At 34.9% G+C, this 22,211-nt stretch overlaps 2 protein-coding genes across 4 annotated transcripts in view; both read left to right on the top strand.

Annotated features, from left to right (window-relative positions):
- The window catches only part of Sdc (Syndecan), a 72,155-nt gene extending 54,772 nt beyond the window's left edge, over positions 1 to 17,383 (top strand). The window contains exons 2-5 of one of the 3 annotated variants that reach the window (XM_022076910.2): positions 2,387 to 2,540; positions 4,873 to 4,937; positions 6,221 to 6,401; positions 7,983 to 17,383. In XM_022076910.2, coding sequence (XP_021932602.1) covers positions 2,387 to 2,540; positions 4,873 to 4,937; positions 6,221 to 6,401; positions 7,983 to 8,152 — 570 coding nt within the window. In that variant the 3' untranslated portion in view covers positions 8,153 to 17,383. Of the gene's footprint in view, positions 1 to 2,386; positions 2,544 to 4,872; positions 4,938 to 5,242; positions 5,439 to 6,220; positions 6,402 to 7,982 lie in introns of those variants that run through there. The other 2 variants (XM_022076901.2, XM_087350453.1) reach the window with 2 other exon arrangements.
- Positions 17,384 to 18,294: 911 nt separating this feature from the next.
- Positions 18,295 to 22,155, top strand: RpL19 (ribosomal protein L19). Its single transcript, XM_022076292.1, has 6 exons — positions 18,295 to 18,442; positions 19,353 to 19,459; positions 19,778 to 19,941; positions 21,244 to 21,352; positions 21,771 to 21,852; positions 21,949 to 22,155. The coding sequence occupies exons 1-6, from the start codon at positions 18,438 to 18,440 to the stop codon at positions 22,079 to 22,081; spliced, it is 600 nt and encodes a 199-aa protein (XP_021931984.1). The 5' UTR covers positions 18,295 to 18,437; the 3' UTR covers positions 22,082 to 22,155.
- Positions 22,156 to 22,211: the final 56 nt, after the last annotated feature.

Genomic DNA, 22,211 nt, shown 5'->3' with positions numbered 1-22,211 from the left:
ATGGTGACATGTTATTCACACATTTTCTACTAGAAATATGAGTGCTATCAAATGTAAAGGGCTTATTCATGTTTGACCTCACTAACCTGTCTCTTTTAATCTTTAGAGAAACAAACAGACATTTCAAAAGAGAGAGGCAGTACAAGATGTAATTTACAAATAAAGTGCAAGACGCAATGTAAATGTGGTTTGGGATTTGTATTGGGTCGTACAGTAATTTAGTAATAGAAGCAGTGGTTTTTATGTATTTTGGATAAAATCCTTTCTACTCTTGTCCTCACATTTATGTTGTGTAAGACTAAAGGATCATTGAAAATGAGGCAGAGGATTACTAATGAGTGTAACCACTCAACTCCTGTGAGAAAACAAACTGTAGACTGCATTTGAGTCAGGTGTGCAGTGAAGAATGTTGGTGGTATGTAGTAAATTTGGTATCCCTGTGGCCAGGCTGCAGCACCAGTCAGCAGTATTGATTGATTCACCTACACCCTTACAACAGTCTGTCTCGCTTGCTCCCCATTCACACTCCCCTCTCTCACACTGCCCTGTACTGTCTGACTTGCAGTCTGCTTCCTCCCCAAGTAGGTCATAAAACCGAGCATTTACACATCACTGCAGCCGCCACACCTCCCAGGACTTTTAGAAGTCTTTTCAGGTGGGCGAAGAAAACTGTTCTCAGAATGTTGCTTTGTGGTTGTATGAAATTTCAGTTCTATCAAGAAACACGGATATAAACTGCAAACACCTGCATTTTCTTCATTTTGGTTGTAATTAGGTAATGTGATTGATATTAAATATTTTAATTGCAATGATGCACATGTTTCAGAAATGCCGTCTTCAGTTACAGTATCATGTGCACTGTTCAGTTTCAATATCCAAAAGTACAGAAATACATATATTATTGTGGAATACTTTCAAATTGTTGCTGATATTTAAATAATTTAAACTTTTTATGTTTGATATCCAGGTATAAATAATAAAGTGTGCCCAGAGTTAATTATTTTAATCCTTTTTTATGAAGAACTGGAAATGGTTGATGATGAAATAATTTGAAAAAGTAGAGGAAGAGCCACAAAGTAATTGCAGTTGTATGATCTGCATGTTACTTGCTTGTCTTATTGAGAAACTGCCATAGACTGTGATAATTTCGAAGTTAAAATGTCAGGAGTGAGAATTTATCATAAAACTTTGAGCTTGGTTTCATATATTAAAATGAAAGCATAGCTTTTATCAGTTACTGTGGCATTTATTCTCTTCATTTAGAATAAAATTTACTGTGTAGTAATCCTTGTTCCTGCTATTTAATAAAACATTATTTGGTATGCCACTCATGGTCACATTTTTGGATTTTGTTTTAATTATATTGACATTTCCGACTTTGTCATCGATTATATTGTCATTGGGTTTCATATTGGTGGTGCTTATAATTTATTTTGTTCTCTTGTTGGATGTCTGATTGCTCATTCAGCACATTCACAGCTGCTCTTCATATCTGGAGGCCATCTCCTGCATCCACAACTTGAGGATGCATTATGCTGTGGTGACAAAAACCCACATGTCTTTTTTATTACATGTAATGAATATAAGATGTTGGGTTCAGCTCATCCACCATTCTATATTTCCCTCTGCTGTCAAGTATGAAAAGATAATGTGAATCCCATGAAGCCTGAAAACTCATTTCACATTGAATTGTTTAATCATCTTTAAAACAATCTGTAAATGATTGATGTCACCTGTTTTAAAACATACATATAAAGTTTGATGTAAAATTTATAGGTGTGTTTGTGATATATTATTGAACCAAAATACACTTCCCTTTGGGCATCTTGAGTTGAAAATTAATATAAAAAGGTGTCTGAGAGTTGTAATGGGAAGTAGTAGCTACATCTGTAGCTAGTTGTGGCGGAAACTGAGATCATTCAATCCTTTGTACGAAGCGAGGGTGACACAGTTAGCTATGTAATAAGAGTCGTGTGTAGGGACACTTTGCAAATGAAGGGCTGACTGTATTTATAATCATGAAAAGAATTTAGCCATTTAAAGCCTATTTATTTTAAAATATGAAAGTCCATATAGTCTATTTATTAATGTGAGTTTTAAAATAAATATGCTAAATTCATCATTGGACTTGATCATGATTTTTTGGATGTCAAAAATGAGTCTAGCAGAGAACTCTTTTTGATGTTAATTTATTTGAACTTGTGTCACACTCTTAAACATGAACTTTCAGTTTGTTTTGTTTGAATTCTAGTTTGTCGGACATCAATCAGACTGGAATGTGATTACACATGTTAGACTGAGGTCATTAGGGTTATGTCTGGGATAAGTGTGAAACTCCGAACACTGTCGGGCAATTTTCTATGTTTGTGGCTCTGTTGTGTTACAGACCAGCAGTCCGTACTGGTCACGAGATGACATATACATCGATGATGATGGCAACCTGGAGGGTTCGGGTGGAGGTCAGCGGGAGGTGAAGGATGACCTGGAGTCTAGTGGGTCAGGGTTTGGTCCTGACGATGAAGATGCAGAATCTGGTTCAGGTGGTGAGTCTACATTCTAGGCATGGACTGTTGTCTTGCCTGCATAGTAGCCCACACCTGCATGTTATACATGGTAGTTCTCTCCTGCACCTCAAATGCTTGGGGGGGCAGAAGAGAGTTTTTCATGGACTCAGCACAGTTTGTATTTTACTTTGTAAGCTTCCAAATATGAGAGTTGTAGATGGTAACTAAAGTTCTGGAACAGAAGTGAATGTATTGACACTGGTCACTACCAGAGAGTTGGTTGATAGATAACTGCAGTGTTGCTTTGTCTTGTATAATAGCAAAGCATGCTGTATTACAGTAAGTGTTGTACTGTTGTGGTTTGTGGGTGTAGTTTTAATGTTTCTTTATATAGAACATTACATCTATATAGTCTGGCATGCTTTTGAAGAATGATATTTGTATTTCTGTTTTACTGTTGTTCCTGTTTGCCCTTGCATATATTTAATTTCTGTATGCAGAGTGATACATATGTTTGTACTCTTGGAGATTGACATTCTCACAGTGGTGAAGATGTTGATGTTGTCTTCTGGGTTGTAACACTCAGTAAGTAGGTACCAACCTTTCAGAGGAACTTGCAGCTTCCATCTTCGGGTCAGCAAGTTCGCATTTCATTACAACCCAGAAGATAACATCTTCACTGTCATGAGAATCTCAGACATCATGTTGTTCATGAATTTGTTAAAAATGTTGTAAACATAGAAGATGCAAAAGGAAAATAATTTTTCTTCCCTGATCTTAATTTTTAACATACAGTTATTGCTATTGTCACCTATAAAATATTTACAAGAAGCATACTGTAAGACTATGAGCATGTGGTTTTTGTAAAATAACAAGTAGATTTAAAGTTGTATTTCTGTAGCCCCGATCTTGGTACATGTTCATATGTGTGATCATTTGTGACTTCATTATAATGCCAAGTAAAGGTAAATATATTCCTTTGCCTAAGCACAATGCCAAGAATACTTATAGGAGGATAATTCCACTTTGTTTTCATCTAAAATAATATGGGCAAAGTTAAGTTATTCATTTCTGCTGCAGAAAATGTTAGGTAGGTCTAAATATTGTTGTTTAGAACCATCAGGTTGCCTGAGGGATTTCACAAATTTTATTATGATCACAAGCAATTATATATTTAACTATAAATTCTCAATTTGTTTCTGCCATCTGTTATTCATGTCATCCGAAAGTAACTGCTTAAAATTAACTGCTTTGTTAAAACTTAATGGTGGTATCTGTTATACAAACAGTATCAAAAGAAAGATACTGAACATCATCATTATCCTTATTGTATTTTAGACTTGATTTACAGAACATCTTAGCAATACATCCTGAAATTAAATTTTCACTGTGTCATCATTTGTGTTCCAGCAGAAATAGGTTAATATAATTCTAGATTGTTTAGTTTTAATGCCATAGGATTATCTCTTCCCTGCCATGTTCTGACTGGCCCTTGTACCCAAGTCTCCTTTCCATTTGATACTGAAATGTCTTTCGTTGGAAATAAAGTGATTAATGTGTGATGCTGACCACTTTAGTTGCATATGTTGTCAGCTTAAGATCCCTGTATTTATCGTCGTTGCAGTACTTGAGCACAGGGACAGTTTTACTTTGTTTACACGCCCTTCTGTGTTTTTCTGCTCTCTTTTTGTATCTGCCAGTTTGAGCTTCGAAATTAGTTCTGTTACTACTTTTGAATGGCCAGAACACTTTGTGAAACTCTGATCTAACGTATTAATATTAAGCTAATTAAACCAACTCAAAGGTTTGTTACTAATACCAAAATTTGTTGCTGGACGTGATCCTGTGCCATCATTGAAGATCATAAATATGGTCTCTTACTTTAAATTAATGACATTGAATGAAGGCATTTGGAAGAATGGAGATCAGCAGCCAGCTTCTTGCTCTGGCTGCTTTTACTTCTTGGTAATATAGGCATATACATGGGCCCAACATTTTGCAGGAACACATTGCCTCCATCTTCACAGCCGTGTGTTCCTTTGGAACACTAGTGTGTACCTACAAGTCCACATGAAATTACAATCATTGCTATCAAAACATCAAATGTCATATAGATATAATTTTTGGCAAGAATTTTTAACTGTTAAGAATGATTTAATATTGGTTACTAGTGATGGTAGTTTAAAATTAATTAAGGTTATTTGGAAACAGAAATTATCAGAAGTTGCATATAACTTAAAATTTTGAATAAATTGTGTATGAGAGTTTATGAAATAATTATTTGCATTAATTGTAGAAATAACTAGAACTGTAGTTTCTAGAGAACTACCTTTGTTCTCAGATATATAATGACATTCTTTTCTTTCAGTTATAGATGCTGTCCCAACGCCGAAGCTACCAATAATAGAGACACACCTAAATAAAATTGAAGAGGTAAATTGCTACTTTATTTTCTAAGAATTTAGGACTGCATCAGAACCTTACAAATCAGTTTGGAGGTTACAAACCAAACACTTCATTCTCAAAACACAACATGATCTATAGATGTACATAGAATAGGGAGAGTTATAATAGTGCATAATCCATTCTTTTATATTTTAATATGCTGAATTACCCGAAATGGAGCTGAACACTATTGTGCTACTGAGAAGTTTCTGAAGGCTTGTAGACTGGTCTGCATGTTTGTATAAAGGAAAGTGCTGGGTGAATTCAGAGTTTTTTTTGTTTTGGTACTAGTGAGATGTGTGAGCAGCAAACTGTGCTGTGGTGTGCGCAGTTATTGACTATGGCAAAGAGAGCAATATCAGTTTGGCGGGGAAAGGAAGTCCTTGAACTTGGATAGGAGTGAAGAGAACCATTTTTACAGTGTAATTTGTAGACAGAACATTAATTCAAGAAGAGTTTCTGTTTGTTGGAGCTCCACGTTTCTTATGGGTGTGCATGTTTATAAACGTTATAACTGAGTGTAATTTTATACTTTTTAAATTTTTTAAAACTATTGGTTTTTGCAATATAAGCTGATTACCCAGTTTCATATTCATGTATTTAAATGCAATTTCTATATTGTTATGCATTCTTTGCACCGTGTACATGAAATGAACACACATAGGGCTGACCATGTCTATCTGTCCTTCAGTCTATCTGTCCACGTGATTTAACTGGTGGGTAAGCTTGTGAGGTTGGTTTGACTCTAACTCCACTTACAGTAGGGTTGTACAATGATGTACAGTAAACAATTTTTAAAAAATACATAATTCTCTGTATAATGTGAAAAGACAGCTTGGTGGCATGCGGTACATACAGGATAGCCATATGTGGAATTTGTACCTCCATCAACACTCTTAGGAGATAGAAATATATTGTGTCACTTGATCAGAAATTTGTGAGTAAATCAGTTCATTCCATATTTATAATATCTAAAATATCTTTATAATGATGATCCTTTCATAAATTTGTGTGTCAGTTTCAGGGACTAGATATCTTAAAAATTGGATGGATCCTGACAAAAAATAATTGTTGGTGTGAAATGATAATACTTCATTCTACTTGTGTTATGTGACTACTTGGTCATGATTCAAAGATGTGATGGTGGTAATTAGTTTGCACTGAAGTGTTTTGAGTAGAAAATTAAAATTGATCAAGTAAAAATGTCATAGCTTTTCTTTTAATCTGTCCATATTCCCAGTATGGTTAACATGTCTGTCTGTTGCGTATAGACACATGTGGAATCTGTTCCTCCATCAACACCAGTAGAAGGCAGTGACAATACAGCGCGTGTGGTCCCACCACCAGACGAAGAGAACGGAGATAAAACTGAGGGTAACGACGTGTACATCATGAACACCAAAACAGAAGAAAGAGCAACATCATTCTTTGCGCAACCAGGAATACTTGCAGGTATAATACAACTCCACACCACTGTAACTTGTCTCCATTGTGCAGCATGTGGAACATTATGACCTAGACGTCTTTAATCTGAAAAATAGCATATTCTTGTGAGCACAATAATGAACCTTTGAATTCCATTGAAGGTGGAGAATTTCATAACCAGTTGAGTACTATTATTTTCTAAAGAACACTATTGCATGGAATTTAATAGTTTCATAGTTAGCATTGCCATATAGTTCTGAAGCCTCAGCCAAAAAAACATTGCCCAAGAAAATACCGTTCAAAAATAGCTGACACAAATTTTACTGTTGCTCATTTAGAATAGTGATACTAATCAGAAAATAATCAGCTATCTTTACTAGGGTTTAGAATTATCTTTATCAGATATGTCAGCTGACAAAACTAGACAGCTGCACTTTGGGAACAGTCAGTATTTATCTGTCAAAGTCATTTGCTGATGCTTCTGGGGATCAGGTTCTTTTTTCTCAGAAGTAAGTAAGTAAGATTACTCATCTGACAGGATATTGCACCATGTAATCTTGTAGATGTTGATCAATGTTTCAGAAGCAGTAAGTACCTATGAAACGTTGATTAACTTCTACGAGACTACACATCACAGTATCTCAGGAGGCTGTCATTTTCATGCTGACAGCCATGTTAAGCTGAAATCTCACTTAATAAATATTTTATCTCTCAAGGTCTTTGTAAACTGCACTTTGACTCTACTGGTCAATAGTTTGTACTACCATGCATATGCAATTTCATAGTATTTAAGACAACCACCTTCTCTTTAGAGGAACAGGAATGAAATGTTAATTGAAAGTAGAGCAGTAACAAGGGTGCTTGCATCCACTGGGGTTATAGGACAAGGGGTGCAAAGATGCGAGTTTATGGGGAAACAGTCATGTTTGTATGACTTTATCTTGGAGAACAGTTGAAAAGGAATTTCCCAGATAAATGCTGACAGAAGGAGTATACTTGTGACTTTGGAATCGTTATATCTTAATTAGGGGTCCGTAGTGGCTGCGCGGTCTGAGGTATGGGCCTTGTACCGCTTGGTCGCTGGGACCGTGGGTTCGAATCCCACTCAAGCCATGGATGTTTGTCCGCGTTTCTCTGTGTTGTTCTGTCCTATGTACAGGTAGAGGCCTTGCAACAGGCTGATCCCTCGTCCAAGGAGTCCTACCTAATGTCTATAGATCGAGCCAACGAAAAGTTGGGACCCGCAGTGCTCAGGCACTTGAAGGACGGGTCATTCCCAGTATCTCAGTATATATTAATTAGTGTATTTGAGTGAGTGTTTTTGATTATTGTGAGAAAAGGGAAATCAAGATGGTTGTCTTCTGGGTTGTCATGCCAAGTGTCGTCTGGTAGATGTTTACCAATGTTTCAGAGGCAGCAAGCACCTCTGAAATGTCAGTAAACTTCTACCAAATGACACATGACATAACAACCCAGAAGTCAACCATATTTATACTTGCTGCAATGAGAACCTGCAGTTTTTCAATGTTAGGAACCTGTGCTGTGTATTTGCTGAATATAAAGTGAACTTAACTGCTATTGATATGTTTATGTAAAATGTTGTTGCAGCGGTGATTGGTGGTGCAGTGGTTGGTCTTCTCTGTGCCATATTGGTGGTCATGTTCATTGTGTACCGGATGCGCAAGAAGGATGAAGGCTCATATGCTCTGGATGAACCAAAACGATCTCCAACTGTCAATTCATATACGAAAAATTCAAATCGTGAATTCTTTGCCTGAAGAGGGCAGTAAAAATGAAGCGATTCTTGAAATAGAATAGCTAAGAACAAAATCAATAGAAGTTTTCATTGAATGAAAGCCACGAATGTTGTAACAACTACAAAGTGAAAAAGAAGCAAATGACAGGTGAAGGAAATGGTGTAGCAAGTTTACTGAAGATAAAGGAAACAATCTTGGAACTGAGAATCACTAATAGGATTTTTTATTTAAATGAATTTTATATTAATGTAGGAAAGGACGTGTATGTTGGTAATGAATAAGGTAGCCTGTCCAAACCTGATCTGGGTGTAGATTGGAATCTGTGGAAACTTGAACGCCTTTGTTCTTAGACAAAAATACAAAATTGTAAAATTGATAAAGTGATCTTGGAGTCAAACTTAATATTTGGCATGTTTTAAGGATTGGAGGATTCTGTACCACAGTGAATTTTATTTATGAAATCCAGTGGCAAATGACACATTTAATTGTTTATATTTGAAGTGGAGGTGATTAAACTTTGGACTGTGACTTCCACAGCTGTATAGTCTCCAAGTGTGCTGTAACAATTTTTACCCCGACATAGCCTTACAGTTGGTAATGATCACCATCTGCATTACAACTTCAAGGAATTGGTTGCTGTTTCATGAGTATAAAAAATTCTTTTCCATATTGAATAGTGTAGCTGTAATACAAAGGCATCACATTACTTCTACATTGTTACTGTCTCTAACAATTCTGGTATTTTGTATGTGTTAATCTTATTTGTACAATTTTCTGTGTGAATTTTGTTTTATCATTGCTTTCATACATGCTGGAACCATTTACACTCTTAACTTAAGTGTGTCATAAGAAGTTTAAACACCTGGCTTGGTCATAATTCACTTGTTTGAAAACAGTAATAAGCATGAGGGGAGCAGAATAATCATCAGACTTGTCCCTTGAGCATGTGTCTAAGAGGAGATTAAAATGTTTTAAATGTTTTGGTAACGCATTGCAGTCAAAGTAGAAGCTCTGATGAAGCAACTTGGAGCAAGATGATTTTAAGGTGCACAAAGCTTTTATACAAAAGAAGACCATGTTCCAACATGTTAAAAAAAAGAGTTGGAGGGGAAAAATTGTTTTTTCTTTGTTACTGTTATTCCAATTAAAATTTTTCTCCTCTGATAAAGAAAGTCTTGGAAAAGTGATGTGTTTTGTATTTACATAAATATGATTTTGATGCTCTTAAAAATACTTATTGAAATGTTTTAAGTTCTAACATGGATTACAAACAAAAGTAAAAGTTCTATAAATTGGTTGTATTTGTGTTCCCATAAGTTTTGATGGTTGGTTAAATGTTCACGATTCCAGCCATTGGTGTTACATTTAACCAATCAATCCCTTTTATTACTACTATCTTCAGAGATGAAAGGCTGCAAGTTGAATTGTTGTATGGAGCGAATACTATAGTGTTGGGAATCCTGTGTGTTTTTAGTGTTAAGTGGTGTTTTATAAACATTTTTGTTGTTGTCATAATATGAAAAGAAATTATGTAATGTGTAATTATGGTATATGAATGAACTTAGCTGGCAAACATCAGGGTTAGAACAATGGGATAAGTTTGAGGATACATGTGGCCATATAATATAAATGAAATGCTTTGCAGGATGAGTGAATTTTTAACAGCCTTGCCATCACATTTGTAAGTTATATATATCTTCTCTCTTCATTTTATTCTTCTCGTCCAGTACCGATGGTGTAAGCATGAATGATTGGTGGAAATTTAAGATTGTTTTTGGGCATGTTGAAATTTGTCTTAAGCCATGTGACCGTTAATGGAACGTAAGCAGGAAATAAAGCAGATTGATTAAAATGTTAATATCCATGTAATACTATTTTAAATTGTTACACTAGTGATAAAAGGAACAGTATGTAGGAAGCTATTATTACTTCAGTCACCAGGATATCTGTGTTGATGTAGTGTGCAATTTGTTTTGTTTCTGTGCTTGTAAATTTTGAAATGTAGCAAGAGTTGTTACATTCTTACAATTATCAGACTGTCATTTCTCATCTCTTTGCAAGATAAAAAAGAACATAAATGGTAAGTATGATGAATAAACAGTTTCTTATAAAATATTACCATTTACATCTGTCAATTTTTATATATTTAAATTATGGTTAGATTGCACTGCATTCCAGACACAGAACACAGATTGACCAAGAAAATGTACAAAGATGAGCTTTAATGCTGCTCAGTACCAGGTGTGTTGTTTCAAAATAACCTTAGGATTATGATTTTGAAAGTTTTTTGTGCGGAATTTGTGGTTTAAGGGAAAAAAGGAGATGAAGAGTTAACTCATGATTTTTGTTATGAGTTATAAAGAGTAGCAACATAAAATGTATTTGTTTTTGGAAAGTTACAGTCTTTTGTTGTACATAAACTTATACAGGCCCTTCCTGAGTTACGCAAGACTCGACCTACACAAATATGACTTTATATAAAAGCCTCTGAAAGTAAATAAATTATTAACTATTTATTTCGAGATTTTTTAAATAAAATTATTTACTGTGTGCATCAATTTATGTTTAATAATCTTTTACTTTGAATGAAGTTATGTCGAGTACATGTCAATGTTACAGTATTTTTACTGCTTGTAGAGTACCACTGAAGTGTTTAATATGACAAACATTCATACTTATGGTCATTTCTAACATAAGTAAAATTAATATAAGGGTTTGTGGAACCGAAAACTTGCGTAAGTTGGGAACTGTATGTATACTGTGTATATAAATTGATAGTAATGTGCCAGTCACATTTCAGTTTTACTCTTCGCCTGTGTATTGTTTGGTAGACAGTACATGCTTTTACTGCCCAATCCAGCATGGAATCTCATGCTAATTGCCACATGAACAATTGACGACTATGACAATGCTGGCACTAAAGGCTAGCTGCTGACAGCTTCTCTGTGATGGTATAAATATGCAAGAATTATACCACAGTACGTGAACGACTGATGGAAAATTTTTGATGAGATTTCAGGTTCTCATGGCAGTGAGTATGAAGATGAATGTCTTCTGGGATGTTGTGCTGTATAATCTCTGATGTAACAGAGATGTTTGGTGCCTCCATCATCCCCATTTATTGCCGTGATGATGGAGGCATTGAGCAGCTCTGAAGTATCAGTAAACTTCTACCAGGCTACACAGTGCGAATTCCCAGAAGACAGACATCTTCAAAATATTTGAGTTTGCATGAGGTATCTTCTTCCCATTTTAATAGTAGTTAATAATAGTTCTTGAGCATAAACTTAACTTTTATTTGGAATGTGTCATGGCATATGCACAGTCCAACTGGACTATGGTAGCATGCCACTAAACCGTTGACTAGCAGAGTTGGAGTCAGTCTGGCAATAAAGTTGTCCTGGTATATTCAATTGTGGCACTGGCGGACAGAGAACTTATAAGTAACTGCAGTAGATGCCTCATAATTGCTAAAACTGACAGTCTGCTCACCAAATCAAGTTGTACAATGAAGGGAATCTCATAGTGGTTCTTTCTGTGAATGGAGGCCAGTGAAATCAATAGATAGAATTATGTTTACAATGTGGAAGTTGAAATTAATGTTTTTACGCAATGTAATACCACTAAATTTATGTTCCTTGTGCATGGTGCAATCAGTTTGTCTTGGTTAACATGATAATAATTTACAGTGCCCAATCTTGACTCTATTGAGTGGTGTTACAATCAGTTCTAACCTGTGGATAATATTCAAGTTTGGCATGTTATAATAATAAACAGCCAGACCAGATATCCTTATCAGTTACATTTTTATTTAATTATCCAACTGAAAACTTGCATTATGTGGTTTTATGGCAGTTGTGTAGTATGAATCATGAATTTCTACCAACTGAGGAGATGGTATTTCACAAATCAGTATTGACAAGCTGCAGTTGAACTAAAGAGTCACACGTTTTCTTGTATCATAATACAAATTGGCATTTTGAAATACTGGACAACAATATATTTCATAATAGCTTCATGGGATTGGTTTAAATTCTTTACAACATTAGTCTGTTAAGAATCAGAGAAATGTGATGATGACATGAGGATTCCAGTCATCTAGCTTGGCTTATTTGAAATACAAGAAACAGCACATTTCCAAATACAGTTTTTTACTTAAAGATAACCATCTTCATACTCGCTATCATGAGAACCTCAAATCCTACACAGTTTTGTACTTCATCAAACCTTCATATTAAGTCTTTAAGTATCTATATGTACTGCAGTGTAACCCTTTTCTGCTAGTTCTCTGAATGTGATTTATTTCCATAATTTGCAGTTATACATATACCTCAATATGTTTTGTACAATAATGATTGCACAAACAAGAGATTTATTCATTCATTGTCTAGCTCATGGAACCTAAAGCCTGAAGGAATTATTGTTGTTACAAGAAAGCATTTAGTCACTGTTTGAAACATAATTGGATTTTGGTCCCAGTAAGTCTCTCCTTAAAAGCTAGCAATGACTGGGGGTTTGTCGTGCTGACCACACGTCACCCTATATCTGGTTGGATGATCGTTCACCTCTGCTTAGGCATGTGAACGTGAGACCAGCAGTCAAGCTAGTCGGCTTTGGCTGTCTGGAGCTGTTACACCACAGATTTTAAAATCTCTCCTTAAGTTTTATTAACGTATGATACATTTTGAATAATGTATGAAGTTTCAATATGCTTCTGCCTAAAGAGACCAGGTTAGTGACATTCTGAACTGACTGAGACACAGGCAGGGGATAATATCAAGGAAAAGGATACAATATGTTGTAATTTCTGAGTGGGCTATTTTTATTTGAATGATGTGTTTCTCTGTGCTGTGGAATAGAATCTTTTATTTTCACAGACAAAATGAGAGAGAAGGAAAGAAGTGAACAAACGCAGAGAAACTAACATTTTGAAGGATAACTCGATTAAGTCCTCACTGTCTAAACTGTGAAACTAGACACGTGGGTAGTTGTGCAGCATAATCTCTGTGTTTTGTTTAAGTGGAGTTAGTAAAAACAATATTTCAAAAAATTGGGTCATATGAAGATACTAAATTGGGATATATTGTCATGTGCATTTTATATGATTCCTTTGCAGATTGCTTGTTCAAATCTGACAGTAACAGCTTCAATGCTGACAGTGGAGAATGAAACTATGAATAAATTAATACTTTAAAGTAAATATCTGAATATTGTGAACTGCATATCAACACTATAACCAAATTAATATATACAAGGAGGCTCATACCTTTGTGTACTACTTTGTTACCTCCTGTACACAGAGTGATGGGCTGTTTTTCTCAGATAAAATTGTACCATGCAATGCAATGGGGGTTCTGCCCATTCTCAAAATATAATTTAAACCACTTTACCTACCTGAGATTAAGAAACAATTCAAGGTGGTGTGCTCCAACATTCAAGGACATTACTTCACGCTGACGTAAAAAGATTTGTGGCACACAGAAGTTTAGCTTCCATGATTTCAACCTTTGTGTGCAGTGTATTGATATATAAAATCATGCATACAAACAAAACACTTAAATAACACTTTGGCACTTCTGCAATGTATGCTAGTGCACTATACTAATCATTATATGCAAAAATGATTCTCAACAAGACACTCACATTAATTAATGTTGTAACTCACTGTGGTTGGACACCACAAATACAAAGAATACTCACAGCTAGCTGATTGCAAGAACAAATTTGTTGATTCAAAACAATAAATTCTTGGGTTAATGCATGACATATACCTTCATGTTCCCCAAATCTGAACATGTATGACTTACCTCTGAGAAACACAAAAATGCTACAGAAATAATTTACATACTTGGATGGTGTACAGATGAAAATCAGGTTTGCTAGACTTTGTTGTCTTTGTGTCAAAAGAACTCAGATGTCGGAGGATACCATTTTCAGTGATATTGTAATATCAGAAAAGTATTACAAATTTTCTGAAAACATTTTTCAAACATGGGTACAGCCTCCACTTAGATCATATGGCAGCATGTCACATCTTATAAGAGAGAAGCTGCCCACAATCCAGTGTCTTACTATATGAGCAGGTGGTAATAATTATGGGATTTGAGGTTCTCACAATGGTGAAGATGTTCTGGGTCATGATGCTGTCTGCACTAGTAGGTAGATACCAGCATTTCAGAGAAACATACTGACCCCATCTTCAGGCCTGAAGAACAGGTGGTAATAAGGCCATAAGTGAAGGAATTAACATCTCTGTACATTTTATGTGTCTTTTCCTTGCCTGTGGTGGGATCCATATTATTGCAAAGTTTTTATTTCTGGGCCAAATGTAACAGTAACTTCAGGCAGGTGGAACTATGGAAACATTTCTAAATCTTGCAGAAGTGATTGCTGATGACACCTGGTATTTTTCTTGTAATAAATTATTGTAATCACATATTTAGGAACAAGGGAATGTCCATGTTTAAAACAGTTTTTTATAAATGACTAGCTATATAAATTTAAGTCTTCTCTTACTCAAATTGTATGTTCTGCACCATGCTATATAGTACAGTGCCATACCAGTATGTTTTTATGTTGAAACACAAGTAGATTTAATTTATCATTGATAAATTAAACTGCTCTTAAATTACCTCAACTGTTCCATGTTGTAATTCTGACCTGCTGGCTTGTTCTTCACATATCTGTTGCTGTCTTAAAATATGTATGCTAAGAATTGATTAGTAAAATATAGTAATGTCTGTGAAAGTGGGAGTGAATAAATGAGCAACATTAACTGAGTGTGTGAATGATTATGGTACTGAGCAATACCTGGTAGCTTTGTCATTCCTTGATTTTGTTCACTCGTGTGCAACCTACAGCTTCTGATATATTCATCTTCAAGAAGGTTGTAAACTCAATGGAACATTTATATTTATGTGTAGATTTGTTTTTGTATCCATTATTTACATGAAATATTGCATATAAATATATAAACCACTGTACATTATTTCTAAATGAATTTATTTGAAATATATTTCTGCTTATATTTTGACCACAGAAATATGAACTTACAAAAAATATTTGCCATCAACCATATTGAATAAAATGTAATAAAAGTTGTGTAAATTAAAGAAAACACTGTCGTCCAATGTTTAATGTTTCTGAAAAAGTTTACATACATATATATCTATGCCTTGTACTGCCATCTAGAAACAAGTGGTTCATGTGTGCACGCATATGTGTGCGTGCACTCACGTGTACATGTTTTGAGTGAATGTTTCATTTTTATTTGTTTTTACCCCAAACAAAACAACATTTGTCTCAACTGAATGAATGTTATATACATTAATGTGTTTACAGAGAGCTGACTTTTGTACACAGCTTTCATATAATCTTCACTGTCCTTCAGAATTTATTCAGTTAAATTTTTATTTTATTTCAAGATTAATATTAAGCTCGAGAATATCAGGACTTACAGAAGAATGGGCATCATATTTAATACTCATGCATTAAGGTAACTTGGTCAGCACTCAGGCATGCAACATGATGAACAGTCTGAGTTCAGTTCCCAGCAGGGGCAGGAAATTTTCTGTTTGCCACTACATCGAGACTAGTTCTGGGGCTCACCCACCATCTACTGCCATCTGTATATTTTCAGATGTGGTGCTTAATTAAGCACACTGAAAAATTTACATTTAAATAATGGTAACATTTTTATAAAATATGTATATCGATGCATTTTTTGGTGCTCTATAATCAGCACACAATCTATGTGTTCTACAAAGATACCTCTAGTAATGTCCCACTACCTGCTGGCATTCAATTAGAGGAGAATGTTAGTGATTTAAACACTGCAATATTCATTACTATTCCCTTCAGATGACGGTAAATTAAGCAAGATTTTAAGAAATCAGTGTAGTGTTTTATCTAATTAAGATGACTAGGAAACGCATGACATTTACGATAAATGAGGTATGCAATTATGAATGAACTTAGAATTTGCCACTTTATTAATGATTTATTAATAATTTTGAAGTGTAACATGTTAGGAATATGAAAGTTGTGTAACAAAAGCTGTTTTTACAATGCTTGCTATGGTTCAGTGTCATTTTTATGAAGCATGACTGGCAGTAGCTGTGTGATACTACAGTACACATTATTATGATATTGAAATTAAATTGCCAATCTGAGCTTCAATTTCATTTCTTTATTACCTTAAATGTTAAGAATATTATGCACTTTTAAAAGAACAAAGATTAATGTTTGTACTGATAACATAACAAGAGTTAAATTTAAAAGGTAGTGAATGACACTGGACTGTCAGTACAAATGCAGAGTGCTACCCATCCCAATCCTATCCCAGTTTTCCATAGCCCCAGTTGAACTTGTCATTTCCATACCTTGTTATTCAATTCTCATCAGTAATAATAATAATAGTAGTAATTATTATTATGATTATTATTAGAAGAAGAAGAAGGTGTCATGAATTTTGTACTGAGATGAAAGAATGAAACACACGCAACAAATCTTTTAGTCCAATAAAGTATGCCCTTTTTTATCACGATAATATTTTTACTACACACAAAACATAACATTTCCTGTTATAAAAGTGCACAAATTTCCTTTCAAAACGTCTTTTCTATTATTATTATTCTTTTTTAGTAATATATATTTTTTGTTGCTGCCATTTGCATCTCTGTTTAAGTGTGAATCATGCTTCTTGAAATCAAGGATTGTCCAAGTACACTTTATGAAATTTGTCACAAAATCAAGTTTATATATCAGACATCTTTGATTTGAAGACATACCCAGTTTTAAAAGAAATATTAAGTAACTTACATGGAGGACCACAAATGGGGTGATCAGATAGCTGAAAATAATAAAAAACATTGGTTAAATATAATGATAAGTATAAATGGAAGTCGTAAATCTGCAGCAGAAACCTATCAGTTCTACCTTAATGGTTTTGAGAACTTCATGCTAGTTTTATTTCAAGTACTTTTGTAGGGAAGCTCAGGGTGCTCAAATGTTTGTTTTATGATAAACCCAACATCAATGCCTCCTCTATGCAAGTGACTTCACATTATTTATAGACAGTGTAAAATTTATTTTTCTTCTCTGTAATTTAAAAATTCCTGTTGTAAATAAATTAGGGTAATACTTCACAACCTCCCTCTTGTAATAACACTGTCTGTGTAACATTTTAGATGATATATGCTATGTAAGAATTACAAAAGAAAGAAAAAATATATACAGTATATATATAATATACCACACAAGTGTTTTGTCATTTTGTTTCCCATCTGATCATATGTGCCTGCAGCATAGATAACCTACAATTCAACTGCATTGCTAAATATTCGAGAAGTTCATTAATGTGATATGAGAAAACAAGGCTCTTTATTTGCATGCAAAAGTACATGAAACGTGCAATGTATTGAGCATGGTCTGTAATGGGATATGTCTCGTCTCATACATAGGAATGGTTTAACATAGTAAGAGACGTCATCTTGCCTTTCAGGCAAGAGTAAGCCCTAAGTTTTTCGATTGGTTCGGCTTCAAAGGGTTAATACTACAGTTGATCGATACACTAGCAAGGAACATGAACGTTCAGAAAATGTGCAAAAATATGCGACTTGATTTGGACATCGGTGATAAAAGGTTTATTTGTGAAGATGGCTGTCTTCTGGGTTGTTGCGCCATATAGTCTGGTTCAAGTTAACCGACGTTTCTGCCATCATCATCAGGGCGATATGATGGAGGCAGCAAGGACCTTTGAAACGTCGGTAAACTTCTACCAGACTACACGATGCAACAACCCAGAGGATAGCCATCTTCAGAATCACCGCAGTGAAAACCTCAAATCCTACAGGTCAATTTGTGTTACTTCAGCTTGTAGTATGGGAGTAATATGGGCATTATCTCTCAATTTCTCAGATTCATGGTGGCAGCAAAGAACTCTGAAAAGTTGGAAAACTTTGCCAGACTACATGGCGGTACAAATCAGCAGTCAACCATCTCCAGGGTTTCTGTCATCCCTTAGTATTGTGGTTATTACCTGTGTTTGGTATGTTAGCCTTGATTAAGTCATTTTATCATCTTTGGTTTGAGAGACTTCGGGAAATCGAAGTTGTTTAATATATTATTACAAATAAACGAAATAAAATATGCATATTTCTTATAAGTCAACATATTATGTTAAGGCAGTTTTAATGAAAATAATTTTAATACGCTACAATTAACTCTCCTGTAGGATTTGTTTTGAACTTAGTTGTTGTGTCGCCATATTGTGATCTCTAACTACGTGAAGTACTGTAGGGGTACGATGAGGTAAAAATGGTTCCTATAAATTGTAATGTTACAATAGCATTTAGTTTTATAAGATTGTTTTACATAAATACCTCCGTTATTCTATGACGGTTATTGTATGTAAAGATTTCCAATATGTGTTCCCGAACTTTAGGCATGGTTGATTTAATTGCACCACATGGCGAGTAACCTGTACGTTGTGAAATAATACATATTTGATGCGTGTCTTCGTTCTTCATACAGCTTAAATATTTTGCAAATACAAATGGACCGTACTGTATGGTGTATTTGAGTTCCTGTTGACTTGTGACGTCCAGTAGTGGAGCGTGGTACTTAATATTGTGTCTTGGATAAGTTCATTTTATATGTAGGATCACTCACTTTAATGTGTGCTTTGAAAATTGCTATCCACCTTTATCCTACAAACTTTTTACTAGCAATCGACTGAATTGGTTAAGAATTGCATTCGTTCTGCCTTGTTTGTGGGGTAACAGATTCTGGAAAAAGTGCTGAAATTTCTTTAAGTGGAGTGCAGATTATGGTGTAAGCTTTACTCCACCACATCCCAGGTTGAATTTTGATCCTATACAAATGCTCCTTGTAGTATGTTTTATTTTGTTCAGTTAGGTTAGAACAAGTTTGCTTGGTACATTTCATATTATGTATGTCCAAATATCTATGTGCAGATTATTCAATTTGTGGGGTATCCATTCATATTCAGTTTCTCCTGTCTTTCTTCATTATTTATTGAGTTCACTGAACATGTGTCTATGTGTTCTCACCTACATTTGACTCATGCTTTCATCTATGTCCAGTTCTTACCTCTGAAAAGATGTGCTGTCGGTTTTCATATTGTAATGTACTGTAAACATTTTTGAGCAAGTAGTGTGTGTTGTGGTAATTAAAGTTTGTACTTGTCATCTTTCCACAGTTCCCTTAAATTGCAGAAGAGGCTTGCGGCCTCTGTTATGAGATGTGGCAAGAAGAAGGTGTGGCTTGATCCTAATGAAATTAATGAAATTGCTAACACTAATTCAAGTAAGTTTAAATTGATAATTTAAGAAGAAATGTAAGAATTCTCATAGAGTATGGCAGTCCTAGATGTAATTTTTCATCTGTTATGTGTATGTTACAGGCAAAGTCTTGAGTTTAGACTTATGACAAATCCTGAATTGTAGACATGTGGCAGAGCATTCATGTCAACTGAGATGCCTGGCTAACACTTTTAAAAACAAAGAAATCTATTGTGAAACACCATGAAATCTTTTACACAGAAGACAGTAAATTTACATCTTGAAGAAATAATGTGAGATGGTTTGTTATGGAAATAAATTATAAGTATCTGTTGTTTTGTAGGACAGAACATTCGTAAGCTGATTAAGGATGGTCTTATCATCAAGAAACCTGTTGCTGTACACTCCAGAGCTCGTGTCCGCAAGAACACTGAGGCCAGAAGGAAAGGGCGTCATTGTGGTTTTGGAAAACGGAAGGGTACAGCAAATGCTCGTATGCCTCGAAAGGTTTGTGATCTTAAAATAGAGGGAATTGGCATTAGTGGTATAATGAAAAGATATGCACTAATGATAGTATGTGTGTGTGTGTGTTCATGGTGAAGGCCCTTTGGAAAATTTGAAGTTAGGAAAGATCAGCTATCAATTGTTCCTATTGTCATGAAACACAAAAAATACTTTACAACACATTTAAAAATAATGTGTGTAAATAATAATATAAAAGGGTAAAAAAATGGTTGTGTGCATTAGTGATCTGTAAGCTAGAAAGCTTGTTCAGTGGCTTCTTTGGGCATACCAAATATGGATTTTATGGTGTAGAAGATGCTAATTTTTCTTTCTGTATAAACATTTGAAACTGTGAATTTATAATAAAACCAAATACAGTGGATTCCAGTTAATTGGGATACATCGGGACTGGAACACTTGGCCCAATTAAGCAGCTGCTCCAATTATGTGAAGTTCCACATAAAGAATTAAAAAGGTTTATTCTTTAAGATTTGTCCTAAATAAATGACTGCCCCAATTAACTGATGGCCCAATTAACCAGAATCAACTGTACCACAGTTGGCGAAACTGGATACAGAAGGAAAAACCTTGGTACTTGAAATCTGTGGTTGGCAGAAACCATTGTTGGCAAGGTATTGGAAGCAATAGCAAGTGGTAGAAGTCCAGGAATGGTAGAGACTGGTTTCCATTTGTTTTGAAAAAACAGAATGACAGGAGAGAGCATTACCATTTAGTGCTTTTCAAAATGTAGTATTTTATATAAAAAAATTATATATGTTTATATTTTAACACAATACATGTCTTGTAAACCCAGAAAGCTTATTTTCAACCCATGAGAACTTTTAACAAAATCTGTAATGAACATAAATTCATTCATAGGAAGTATTTTTGTTTACTTACATTAAAATTAAATCCGTGGCGTAACAGCTCCAGAGAGCCAAAGCCGCCTAGCCTGACTGCTGGCCTCACGTTCACATGCCTAAGCAGAGGTGAACGATCATCCAACCAGATATAGGGTGACGTGTGGTCAGCAGGATGAACCCCCAGCCATTGCTAGCTTTCCTGACGCTACTCATTGTAGTAGCTCCACAATTTCCTCACGATGCTGGGTTGGCACCGGTCCCATACACTGGTCGAAAGTTCAAGAGAAAATTTCTTCTCCCCCGAGACTCGAACCAGTACGCATTCCATATCGCCAGTCCGAAGTATGATGCCTCAGACCGCGTGGCTACAGCGCAGGACATTTTTGTTTACTTATAAATGTATTTTCTCTTTCCTGTACACATTGATTTTTATAATTAACAGGTGCTGTGGATTAATCGGATGAGAGTTTTAAGGCGACTTCTCAAGAAGTATAGAGAAGCAAAAAAGATTGACCGTCATCTGTACCATCAACTGTACATGAAAGCTAAGGGTAAATTCATCTGCATGTATTAGACTTCCAAATGGTTTTTCATAAGAGATCATTGGAGCCAGGGCTTGGAAGTGCTCTTGAATGTCAGATTTTTATCCTGTCAGAATCATTTATGTGCATAGAGATCATACCCTTGTAAAGTAGAGAATTTAGTACTGTTAATTTATCATAAACATTTAGTACTGAATTTTTGTCAGCTTTTGATTTATTGTTCTGCAACAGATCATATAAACCTTTATTAATTGACACTGACAAGCTTGTGCTTGTGGCACTATTTACCTTTATAAAGGTGAATCTAAATCCAGAATACTGTTTTTATGGCATATACAATATGTTTAGAACACTTAATATACATTGAAAAAACCTCAGAAGTCTATTGTTTGTGTTGTTTATAAAATATTAACGTTCATTGTTTTAGGTAATGTCTTCAAGAACAAGCGTGTGCTTATGGAGTTCATTCACAAGAAGAAGGCAGAAAAAGCTAGGACAAAAATGTTGAAGTATGTTTTTTAAGTTTTGATAAGAGGAAGTAGTCCAATTGTAGTAACTCTGTTAGAACATGTGCGTATTATTAATTTCCTTAATGTATTTTTTAGTGATCAAGCAGAAGCAAGGCGACAGAAGGTGAAAGAGGCCAGGAAACGACGTGCCGAAAGAATAAATCAGAAGAAGCAGGAGCTGCATCAGGCTTATCAACGTGAGGATGAAACAGCTGCCACAAAAAAGTAGTTTTATTTTGAGGTTCAAACATTCTGTATTAATTGCAGTGGAAATAAAACAAAATTGGTAATTTGGTACTGGGATATTTTGTTTGTTTTTAAAGAGTTTTTCAGCTTGGATCTCAGATTATTCTTGTGAT

The sequence above is a fragment of the Zootermopsis nevadensis genome, unplaced genomic scaffold, assembly GCF_977971745.1.
Source record: "Zootermopsis nevadensis isolate Lab colony 2312 unplaced genomic scaffold, Znev_1.0 Znev_ptg000017l, whole genome shotgun sequence".
Taxonomy (NCBI): domain Eukaryota; kingdom Metazoa; phylum Arthropoda; class Insecta; order Blattodea; family Termopsidae; genus Zootermopsis; species Zootermopsis nevadensis.
The sequence above is the reverse complement of the archived record's forward strand: the minus strand, read 5'-3'. Positions and strand labels throughout refer to the sequence as shown.